The sequence below is a fragment of the Falco cherrug genome, chromosome 8 (genome assembly GCF_023634085.1).
Source record: "Falco cherrug isolate bFalChe1 chromosome 8, bFalChe1.pri, whole genome shotgun sequence".
NCBI lineage: Eukaryota > Metazoa > Chordata > Aves > Falconiformes > Falconidae > Falco > Falco cherrug.
In genome coordinates, this window is record NC_073704.1 from 21,422,461 (window position 1) to 21,435,434 (window position 12,974).

The 12,974-nt window shown below is 34.9% G+C and overlaps 1 protein-coding gene across 11 annotated transcripts in view; it reads right to left on the reverse strand.

The window, feature by feature from the left end:
* UBR3 (ubiquitin protein ligase E3 component n-recognin 3) overlaps positions 1–12,974 on the reverse strand; it is a 117,196-nt gene that overhangs the window by 44,648 nt on the left and 59,574 nt on the right. For all 11 annotated transcript variants that reach the window (XM_055719044.1, XM_055719043.1, XM_055719035.1 and 8 more), the window contains 3 exons: positions 11,963–12,051; positions 3,734–3,883; positions 3,073–3,206 (listed from right to left, as the gene is read on the reverse strand). In XM_055719044.1, coding sequence (XP_055575019.1) covers positions 3,073–3,206; positions 3,734–3,883; positions 11,963–12,051 — 373 coding nt within the window. The remainder of the gene's footprint in view (positions 1–3,072; positions 3,207–3,733; positions 3,884–11,962; positions 12,052–12,974) is intronic.

The window sequence follows — 12,974 nt, forward strand, 5'->3', positions numbered from 1 at the left end:
CTGCTCTAATTCTACCATCTGTTCCAATAGTACAAGTTATCCCATGTACTGGAGCAGTATATTCCCCTTATACATTTCATTCAGTTTTGTATATAACCAAAATAACAAGATCACAGTTATATAATTAAACCCCAATCTGTTATTAAAATTCAGCGTAAACACTTAGGGTTTCTAATGAGTTGTTGAACAATATAATATATAACACATCATGAAAGGAAAAGAGAACAAATACTTGTTTAGTGAATTGAGGTTTTTTACTAGGATTTTTTTTAAAACATTGGCCTTATTCAAAGGCTGCATTTAAAGCCCACATGTTGAAAATAAAGTTATCTCACTAGTAGTTCTCAGAAAATAATGAAATGAAAAAACAGTCTCCACAGGGAAACTTATGATAAGGAATTCTAGAAAATTCTCTTGCAGAATACCTAGATATAGCCAGTCTAATTATTAAATTTCCATTTCTGAAAAAATAAAAATGTAAACAAAAAAAATCATACAAAAATTGAAATGTACATTCTGGTTATATATTTAAAGAACAGAAAGAGTTTATGGCTATCAGAATCGGGAAACAATTTTTATTGTAGACTCACCCTAAAATGGTCTTAATTGCATGATGCAAAACCAAGGTACCACCAATAACAAACTCTGATAGATGCATTTTCTAAGGATGACTTAGCATCAAATTTCTTGAATTCTCATTGCATATGAACATGAAATCAAAACAAAATTACAAATTCTAACTACAAGACATGCTCCTTTTTACATTGCCTCAACCCGTCATTCATAATGCGGTATGACCCCCTCAGGCCATAGAACAAAAAAAACTTTCTTTTTCTTCTGCTGGCTCCTGCATAATTTAGTAGACTGCACTATTAGTAAGGTCATATGATATACCTGAATAAGACCCACAGGACAAACTGAGAAGCATTACTTATTACATGTATTTACTGAGGCTACTTAGTAACAGCTGCAAAAGAAAAAAAAAAAAAACCAAAACAACCCAAAGCCTTTGCAGAAAGGATTTACTCTATTACTCTTGAGTTCAGAAATCAAGGGGATTCCAAAGCAAGTCATAGGCTTGGGATGGAGCACACCTATATCAAGTTATTGGTAACAGAGTACTATGTGATACTGAAAATAACTATCAATCTACTATATGAATTTTTGTCCTGAATTTGGAAAGAATTGGTCTATTTTGCCCAATCTGTATATAGCATGTAGCTTTTGAATATTTTTTCTAGTAGAATAAGCTAGACCATGTTTCATAACATAAAATTTTTACATCTAAGTGAAATGATTCACTTGCCTCCTGAAATCTGTTGTTAGAGGAAGGACACCTATTGGGAAGGACACAGCTGATAAACAAAAGGACTTCTTATTGCTTAGCTCAGCTGAAAAAGACACTCAAGACACTAACAGATGTTTCCATTTTTATGCCAAAAGAAATCTAAGGATTAGTTCTTCTATGCAGACACATTTTTTTCAGCACAGTAGTGACCTGGAAACTCAAAAGCAAAAACAGCTAATTCAACCAATGTTTGAATCAGGACTGGAATTTTTGCAAAAAGGATGCATTTTCTCATTGCAATCCAGTGTACTTTAGACTAATCTTCTGGTAGTGTTACTGCATAGAATGGGAAATATACATTTCAGTAAGATCAAATTTTTTAGCAACATTTTGCTTGGAATTTGTTCTATTTGTAGTATGCAAACGTGAAAATAAAGCCACAGTATTGCTTCAATGTTTTTTATCACTTCAGCAGGAAAAAATAACCATTAACTGTGAAACAAACAAACATCATCAATGTCAAAAGAAGAAAAGCTTATCCACAGATTCTTCCTGAATTAAAAAAAAAAAATCTTTTGTTCAGAAATAATTCCTGCTTACACCTTTAAAAGTTTTACTTTCTAGCAAGGAAATGCATATTTGCCACAGGAAAGGGTGGCTTTTCTGAAAACACTGCCCAACTTTTAAAACTGTATCAAAACAATTATGAAATTTACTCTAAATTAATCTACATAAGCAAGCTTGGTTACAGTTGGCAAATTTCAATTATCTGTGGATGACAGAATGTGAGAAAGCTAGCAATTGTGTCAGAGTAAGAATTGCCACTGTTTTTAATCTTTAAAGGCAATATTTAAGCTTCTAAAGGCTGATTAGTTAAATCTGCCTAAGAGCTGGTATGTCACCTGGGACTAGTCTATCGGAGCTAATTTAGTGTCATAGGTTATGTATTCTTCTCCCCCAAAATGACTTCTGAGAAGAGTTATATATTACCTTATACAGTTGTTTTATACACTAGCAAGGCAAGTCACAGGCAGCACTTCCACAAAGGTCTACAATTGTACAAGTCCCATTAAAAACAAGAATTTGCTCTCAAAATTAAGTATGAAAAGGTGTTATGTGGCTTTGTGAAGCATTTCAAAACTGCTTGGAACAGCTAACAGAACTGCTGTTACAGTAGTAACATACCAATACAGACAGTAACACACCAATTAATGTAAAACTGAGCTTCAGTAATGTGCAGAGTTGAGGACTCGGCAGAAGAGAGTGAAGTCTTCTGCTGGTCCCTCCTTCCCATCCACTCATCTTCCCCATCTCTGTAGTGGCTCAGAAAACTGTTACAGGTTAAAACAACTCTTTCCACTCACTCTGTGCTGCCAAAATACTTTTAACTGATTAAGAGTAATTCCTTGATCAGGTTCTCTGAATAGCTGCAGGAAAACTGGTGTTTTGAAAGTAATACTTAAGAGAGCAAAACCACATCTCAATGGTGTGGTCACACCAGATTGTGAAATATCTTCTTCTAGAGAATATGTACATGGATACTTAATGACTATATAGCCTTTAGGTATACTGGATGTCTATGCCAAAAATATAACTAGGGGAAAACCAGATGCTATTTAAAAATAAGGACCCTATCACATGTAAACACTTTGAAACATTTGCAACATGACAAAGTGTTAACTAAATGTAGAAATGAAACTAGGAGGACTCTTAAGTTGTAATTTGATTTACCTTATTACACAATTTTTTCATAAGTGGTAGTATTGTTCATATGAAATACTTACATCTTTAAAGTATCGCTGTAAAGTTGTAAGCCGTACATCATGCAGTGTTGCACAGGTATCCCTAGGGTATATTTGCTCCTCTTCAGTAGTTGGTAGTCTCTTTGGCTCAGTGCTATTGCGGCACTGTCCCAACACTATGAAAAAAAGCGGCAATAATGAAAGCAATGGATAAAATGTGCTAAAAAATAAGAAAACAATCAGGAAATTCTGGTTTGTAACTACAGTGTGCTTTGTTGATGTTAAACAGTAAAAAAGATTATTAAAGAAACTAAATACTGGAAGTTGTAGTTTTGCACTTGTATGTGAAGTATATATACACACACACACACATATGTAGGTACATACAGACACACTGATGGCTTTTTTTTTTCTTTTTCCTTTCAATACCTATTTTCCTGCAGGTGCAGGTCCGTTATATACTGCTGGGTTTGGAAAAGCTAACTGGAACTAGGAGGAAATTAAACTCCTTGCTCTTTTCCCAAACATTTAAAAACTTTCTCAGTACCCTTAGACTTACACATGTGCCTCATGGAGGACCATCCACAAAAAAGAGGAGATTCTGTCTTTCTAGGTTCCATGAGACACATGGATGAGAAACATTTATGAACACGTATTAAAAGCAGCAGAAACACTGCTTGTCCAATAAGGCACACATTCATACCTGAGGATGCTTGTAATAGTACAACTAGCCCTGTAGGTCTGTCTTCAGTAGAAGGGCCACTTTGTCCACAAATAACACAATCATATATTGCCTCAGAAACATGCTGTTCTGATGTAGCTACCTCCATGGCAATATCAGCATCTGGCGATTCTAAAAAATGATAAGAAAATTGTTATTAAACAGAGGGAGAGAAATCCAATTGCATCCACACTGAGGTAGTGATGAAAAAAATCCAGAATGATTTCTCTAGTTTATCTGCAACTAAAACATTGACAGTTACTTGAAACTAACCTTGCTGCTTCAAAGAGAAAGACACCTATGCAACGAACTATGAGTTTTCCCGTGTTAAAAATCATTCCCAATGGAACTGTTTAGTTAAAATTTTGCATTAATCTCTTTAAAACTTCTATAAAACAGAGATCTAACTTGTATTTCATTAGATACTATATTGAAAACTCTGAACACAGAGAGATGAAGGGCAATGAATACCAATCTCTACTAAAACTGTTATTTGCTTGTAACTGACTCTGACTATAATTAGAAGGAAAAAGTTAATGTGGAGACCTTAGAAGTAATTTTAAGATGCTTAGACACAGTGAATGAAATGTGTAACTAAAAACAAAAGGTGGGTTTTTTTTAATATGAAGCTCAAACAATCTTAAAAATTTGGGGTGTACTAAGAAAGTGATCTGCTGCTACACAGCAGATGGTTAGTTTGATATTTACTGTATACAAGATTTATTAGAGATCTCATTTTCTAATGGTCCACTTCATCATTTCCTAGGTGCACACAGAAACATTCGAGGCTAATGACTAGCTTCAAAGTACTGAAGCAATAGCACTTGAGGTAGCTTTGTTCACATGACAGTGGTACTGGTTTCAGGGCAGGGGGCTAACCAAAACAGAACCAATTTTATGTTATGTTACAATTGAAGGTAAGAATTCTTTATCGTCTTGAAAGAAAAGCACCGTACGACTAAATGATCCTGTCCTGACTGTTCAGGAAAACTTACAATCAGCCTCTTGACCTAGAATATAAGGGTGCTTTGTTTCTTTCCTAGAAGAGAGTTTTGTCACAGAAAACCACTGTCTCCCTACCTTCAACCATGCCCTTTTATCTCCTTGATTAAGTAGGCCAAGGAGCTGGATAAAGAACCCAAAAACCTGAGTGCACCAACAGTTCTCATGCAAAACTGCTTTTAGAAGAGCTGCTCTCTTCGGAAAGTCCACTACAAGTTCAGCACAGGAGGCCTGCTGCTACAAGGAGAGGCATGTTGAATGCCAGGCAGCATCCTTCTTTGCTATGAAGAGCTCCATGAAATGCTCTCTCTCACAGGGCAGAATCAAAATTTCACAGTTTTAGTTACTATTGACTTCCCAGTTAGTTACTGAGGGTCATATGAAAATTAATTCTGATCTTCATTGATACGCAGTAGTTAATATTGTACACACGTCTATCACCATCTAGTGGCAGCCAGATGTACAAGGAAAGAAAAAGCAGAATGCATCAACTGCCAATGTTTTTTAAGTCCAAACATCCAGAAAACTTAGGAGCATCGTAGCACAGAAGGGAGGAAGTCAACTCTAAAGCTATTTTTTTATAGTTAACATCATCTTGTAATTGTGTAGCACACACTCACGTATACCTGTGTATCAGAAGGAAATCACACAAGAATTAGAGGGTCCAGCCTTATTTACCTTTCTAAAATAGTCAATACAACATAAAATATGCATCCGTTCAATATTTTTTAAGACGTGTAGAAAGAGAATGTAGTGTGTCAATCCGATTTTGAACAACTCAGTGCAAGTCCTCAAAATCAGTCAACATTTAACTTACAAAAGAGCATTAATTCATCACAAACTGCATATTTTAAACTTGAAGGAAAAAAATACAGATCTTAGTATTTAAAAAATGTTTCAAACCAATTCAATATATGCAATCTATACTTTTATTGCCTATGTGCAACATGCACATAAAAATCAGGCTAATTTAATTTTAGAACTCGATCAAACGTATGTTTCCCTCACATCTATTTAGATCTAGAGCCAGACTACTTTGGCAAACAATAAAATTTCAAGGAAAATAAACTTTTACTATCAAGGAAGACTTCCTAATAAAATAATTTCCCCCAGAGCTAATGAAAGAAAACAAAGTCAACTTCCACAAAATCCATGGGTAAGAGAAATTAGCAACAATTTAAAATCTCAAATAATTAAGCTGAACAAAAACCCAAACCAAACAAAAAAAACCATTTGTTTTTGAATGGACTATGATAAACATCGATTACTGGCTTAAACTAGTTGTTAGCTTCTTTGGAAGCTAAGACTCGAGCCATGGTTTGTTTGAAAAGGTACATTTTGGCAGCGTAATTCCTGGCATGAAAGTACATCAGTGGCAGTCCAGAAAAAAGAAAACAAGCTATGCATGTAACAATGATCTCAATCTTGTCTTTCTTGCCTTCCTGAGTTTTGCCTCTGTGGAGCTCCTGTGGAAGCAACAGACTCTGCCTCATCAGCTACATGATCTACCTACACTGTCAAGAACCAGGACAAACGTGTTTCAACTCTAAATACTGCTGAACATGAGACAAGACTCTTTCCTGCAAACCTTCTTCTAAAATATTTCATTAATGCATTGGTACTTGTGAATATAAAGTAACTGTCATGTCTCCATTCTACTTCACTTTCAGTTAAATATATCCTATTTCACACAGGGAAACACAAAACTAAACTGCATTAGTACTCATATGGAAGCTTAAAATGCCCAGAAAACATGTAGCTCCACACCTTGCCCCCCCCCCCCCCCCCCCCCCCCTTCTTTTTTCACCATTTCTTATAAACAGAAATACAGAATTGCTTTGTGTTTTTCATGGCAACCTGTGAAGCATTTTTTTAAAATGACTGGAGTTGTAATGCTATTTATGTCATTTAAAAAATACGGGATCTTACCAAATTTTAAAGCATGAGCTAACATTTCCTAGCTCCCTGGATGCAATTATAAAAAGACACCTTAATAAAACCAATTATTTTATTAAGTGTCCTTTTATATCGATGAGAAGTCTTTCTAGTTAAATATTGATTGTAACATAACATAAAATTCCTTCTACTGTGGCTATAAACCCCCACCCAAATCACCACTAAGAACTGTTAGGTGAACAAAGCTACATCAGTTGCAACTAAGAGCTGGAGGATCATCTAATTCTCCTTATTTTGCTTCCACTGATGCACAAAACTCCAGCAAATTTTGCTGACACTAGGAAGATAATTCCATGAAAAATAACATTGTGTTATGTCCCAGAACAATGTTGCCTTCTTGAGTGCCAAGGGAATCCTTACCAGCTATTTGCCAAGATGCTGATCTTGAGGCGTATTACTCCTCCACATTTCAAATAGGTTTTGTAGGAGTCTGCAGTTTTGTTTGGCATGAAAACCGCTGGCACCCAAAACAAGACACCTCATCTCTCCACTGGAGATTCAGAAAGTAGGTAATGGTAACAGGAGAGCAAGGAAGACCAAGGCAGCTTTAGCTTCTAGTCATGACTTCACTAGCCAGGCAGCAGTCACATGAGACAGCAAGTGTATTTTAATGTCAAACATTCTTTGGAATACAACCAGTGATGCTTACAGTTTAAAACTCTGACTCTCCAAAGATTTAACCTAACTGATTTCACAGAGATTTGCCCTGATGATGTCAACTTGCGTGAAGAAGGCGCAAATTTGAAATACAAGGTAAGACACATGGTATTGGTATCACTTCACCAAGTTTCTCTCATGAGGTGTGTCTAATGTTGCAACACACCCCACCCCCTTACAGTGGGTTCTGGGACTTTACTTTGCCCTTTTGAATTATTTCGGAAATCTGGATAAATATGAACCTCATTAAAAACAAAGATAAAAACACTGAAGGCCGATGAAAACATTTAAACTGCGACAGAAATCCAGGGTAGTGCCAAACACAATCATTCCCATGGGTTTTTAAAAAAGTTAATTATTTAGCTCTTTGCTCAGTTTTGTACCAACAAGGAGCGACAGACCCAAAGTTACAAAACCCTAGGATTCCCTACCTCCTAGCAAATACTGATCGGTCTGCTAAAATCTAGCACACTGTTTTCTTGCAGAATGCATTTCTGCCTGAATTTTATTTAATTTCTACTCTCCAGAGTTAAAGATTCACTCCCATTCTTTCCCCTATCCAGCAAATCCCCAGAACCAAAAGGGCTTTGTAAACACAGTAAATATAGTTTACAATCTCTGTTGACGATAGTCAACATTTTTCCTGCTGTATACATTACGTGTCAAAGTAGCCCCTTGGCATCAAAGCAACCATTAGTATGCTAATATTCTTTGCCCTGACCCAGCATATATATTCTCAGGAGATCAGTACCTAATTTATTTTTCTATCTGCGTTCAGAAGATTGAGCGTTAGGAAATGTGTGTCACCTTGCATTAAAACTCTGCACTTCTTTATAACTCTAGCTAGGGAACAAAGCTTGAAGGACAAAAATGACGTCCTGCCAAGACTTCACATCACAAGAAAGGAACACAAAGATGATACTGCATACTTACCACAAGGCATTAACAAAAATAAATAAATAAATCACATTGGGCACTTCAGAGACAGCAAAACTATTGAAGGAATGTTAGATATCCTAAAATTTGTAATTCAAAATTAAACAATTTTCAAATTTTCACTAAGATGCATTTGATTAAGTTCAATAGCTTGCCTGGAATGGATCATAATATTTCATATTTATAAAACTTAGATAGACAGATCTCTACAAATATCACTGTAATTTGTTAAAGACTATTAAAACAGAGCAGAGGGACTTGTGTTCTTATCAAGTCCTGCCTGAAAGGCAGTGAAGTTTCAAAAATCTCTGTCATGGAGATCCAGAACACAACAGAAAAATTATAGCCTCACACTAAGTGCCCTCAAGACGAAGATGTAAAAGTAGCTATTGCTAGGAGACTAGAAAGCCTATGGATTTGACACCGTATGTCACTACATGACAACACACTTTTGATGCACTAGACACCGTCCTCAGGTATATGAAGAGCTCTATCTGCTGCTCTTAGAATGATGCCTCTTGTTTTATTTTTCTGCTTTTTACATTTGTCCTGCAGTCAAACAGCTAAAGACAGCACAGTGGATTCTGTTCCATCCTAGTTCATTAACATAACTGTTTCTAAATTTCACTTAATTACTTCCAGGCAAGCTTGAATGGCAATGTAGTTCTGCAGATGTCACAAAATATAAATAGAAAGTAACAGGGGGCACAAATGGAAAGGGCTACATAATTGGAATTTTTCCTACAGTGATTATATGCAAGAAAATGCCAACCTTTACTTTCAGAATCTCAGATGAATTTGTGAATTCCATTTCAAATAAATAGTTTTTGCTGGTAAAATGAGACACATTTAATATTGAAAAATGAACATGTAATTGGGTAACTTCCTTTTAAGCTATGTTTCATTGCAGCATCTCAATAACCAAAGAAGAGGAATGCCTTAGGGGATTAACAGTGGCTCTATGCACTTTAATAAACACTTTGGAAACTATTAAGTTTATGGGGTTTTAATAAAATAATCTTTAAGCTTTGGCTATTCTCCATTACCCCTACCATCTAGACACATTTCTTTCCAGACTATTTTCAGTCTTCTACACTGTCAAGAGAAAGCTATTATGAAATCTTTTAAGTGTTATGCCCAAAACCAATCACATCAGTTCTCACATTTTACCACTGAATCACATCCACATTTCATAGGTAAGTTTTAAATTATTATAATAATAACCATTTGCCCAAATGACACCAGCTAAATCAGTGACAGAGCCAGGGAGCTGAGACTTCACGATCCCTGCCTTCTGACAGCATTAATACTGTTACAACAAACAAACAAAATTAAGAAATAAACCTACTGCTGAATTTTAACCTATAATAAAACTAACAGGTAACAGAGTTTGAATGTGTGAGAGCTGAATGCATTTTAATTGATTGGTTTTAGTATGAACGGATTTTTTTGTTTTCAAACATACTATTTCAGCACAGACATGATATAATTCAAGGTAAGCCTACTAAATATTTGCAGTAGTTTTAAATTGCATCACTCCTGAAAGACTAGTTTCAGAATTCTTACCATGTCTTGTGTTTTAAAATTAGAGTAACAATGGTTTCTGCAACTTGTTTAATAATTTGCTGTATAGAGACTGAATTCACAGCTGAACAAATTAGTTAAGTTAAAAAAAAAATAGAGCAAACTGAAGAAAATATTCCTGGCAAACAATTATTTAGGTTTTTAAGTCCTACACACTATAATGGAATACATACTTCCTTTCTGCAATGTATTTTAATGCCAGTCAGAACATAAAAGCTAGTTAATACTGGGCTATAGTACAAATTCAGTCAATTCTGATCACAAACTTAGAAAACAGTATGACAACCTAAAAGACACAGAAAAAAGTGGGTGAAAAAGCAAAACAATTATTTAGCTAACACAATGCCTAGAATTCTACTAAATTGTTGCCAAGAAATGTCTTCATGCAGAACAACTTTATGAAAATGTAGTCCATTAAGTTGACTCTATCTGGTCCTGTGCATGACCTTGTTTAATTGCTAACACTACATTTTATGTTAAGATATCTGAACTTATTAATTGTTTAAATGCTAAGAAACAAACAACTAAAGTGTTGCATGCCCAAGATTTTTTTAATGAACAATCATATGCGCAAAAGTGCAAGTCTGCTTGTTACAGAAATTAAAGGTTCTTTTTAATATTTGACATATATAGTTAAGTAAAAGCTAAGTGTTCCCAGTCCTCGACACAGATAAATGTTGTGTAATTTACTGAATTAACTACTATGCTTCATCCACAAATCAAAGCAGTTACCTTAAACAGCTTACAAAACTCAAGTATGGAGTATTTATGTATCCGTATGTATATCTGCAAATACAGCTATGACAGGTAAATATATATACACACATGTGACTGCATATATAAAACCATTAACTTCAAAGTTGCAATATCAGGAATTCAAATATAGGTGACTGCAGAATCAAAGTTTCCCAGCTGCTTTCAGTTAGCCACAACTGTAAAAATACTTCAATCACATATTTCAATTTTTAGTAAGTAGAACTGCACATTTCTTCTTCCCTTCTTACTTCAATAAACAGATTCAAAAGAAATAGCTACCCATTTAATAAAAGCATGACTTAAACTCATTTTTATCTGTGAACTTTGTGTTGTATTGCACACCCTCCAAACATAACCATATATATGGTCATTAATTTGCTAAAGAAATTTCAGTGGCTGCTGTATCCAAGACCTTTGTAAATATAAAGAAACAAATCTTCTCAGCAACCTATAAACTGTCAGGAATTTAACAATTTTAAAAAACAGACTTTTTCAGCAAAACCAGTTGTCAAGAAGTTTCTTACCAGTGCTTAAACTCAAATCAAAACAACATAGCAAATGATATTTGATTGAAAGGGGGAGAAATAAGAAAAAGCAGGATTTTTTTTTCTCATCTTTCAAAGGTGCTAATTTTCAATGTTGTAATCCAGATGAAAATATTTTCTATTCCTCAGTTAAACACAAGCAAACTAGTCAAGATTATGCACTTCTACACAGCAGAACCTGAAAGAACGTATCCCCAAGAAAAACAAGAGCCGATTCTGCTGTAAAGCCTGTACTCAAAACAGAACGCAATGTTATTACAGCAACTGAGATGATCTAAAAATTATGCGTTCCTTAATTCTATACACAAATTTAAAATGCATAATTTTTACCTTATCAGAATGTGAAGCTCTTAAATTTTGTTACTACGGATTAAAGAAAATGCAATCTTTAAGACAAACTAACTCTGGGATACTTTAAGGTAAATACTTCAAAACATACCACACATTTAATCATTCCATCCACTGTGTATTAAGAAAAAATAGGAATAAAATTATGTGCTACAGATAATGTGTTCTCTTTTAAACATTTGCAAGATTATTTAATATATTCTTTAGCAATTATGAATTCAGTATTACCTGTCCTAGAAAACACAACTTTAAGTCTCTGAAGTACTTAGTGAACAGGTGGATACAGTAGTTTGATCTGAGGGGAGGGGTTTTTGTCTGTTTGGGTAGGTTTTTTTTTAAACTGTTAAGAGTAAAAACCTCAATAGTAACGTCGAAATAAAAATAAATCAATAAAAAAAAGCAAGCCATCAACTACACAAAAACTTACCAACATCCATGGCAGTTTCCATGAAGCTTTTCTGCCTTGAGGCAAATTCAGCCAACAATTTCTGTTGCCTTTCTCTGGCCTTCTGTCGTCTGAGTGAAAGAAGCAGGGGAAAGAGAGAAAAAAAAAGAAGAGTATATATAATGGAGGAAAAAAATTAGTTCATAGTGTCAGGCTGATTACAGTCACCACCTTCGGCAATCTAATTCAAAATTCAAATTTTCTCTTGATAAAGGATTAATTTTCAAGCCTTAAAAAAGAATCTCTTTTAAAGTAGTTTTATAAGAAATGAGTTTTATTTTGTTTTGAGTCTGAAAGAAGAAAATCCTGCCCTAAAAAACTATTAGGACTTAGCACTGTAAGAAGAAGAACCCAAGACCTTACTTTGGGAAGTTATTTTGTTTATTACATAAGGGAAGTATAACAGAGTGAAATGCCAACCATTGCACAAAACCAAGTACTCTTGGGAGCAACTAACATTTACAAAATAATTATGATGACGATAATAATAATAGCCTACCTCACTCATTTTTGATATCAAGCTTGATGCCAAGGGAAACAATTATGAATAATTTATTTTCCAGCTAAGGCTCCTCATACTGGTTCCTCTCCCTCACCTCCACCCAAGATAGTGGTCACCAACAGCTTTTATACTTGGACTTAAAGTTTGAGATTGCTTCCAGACTGAAGGCCCTCATCTCCCTGCAGCCAAGATGACTTCACTAACTTTTTCCTCATCATTTAACACAGCTCAGATTTACAAATAGAAGATGTTAGAGACTAATTGTTGTCTGTCCTTCTGTTTAAACTGTATTAGTGATCTGTACAAGGCTCTAGGACCCCCTATTCTATAACTCCCTATATATACATACTGCAGCGGGTAGAGTTGATGGATGTAAAACAATGAAGAAAATAGACATTGATTTTATTCTTCCTGTGGTACCAAGAAAGGATCTTCACTATGACAAGAGTTTACGAAGAGTGGAAATGGGAGAGTGCACGTGGGAAAACCAAA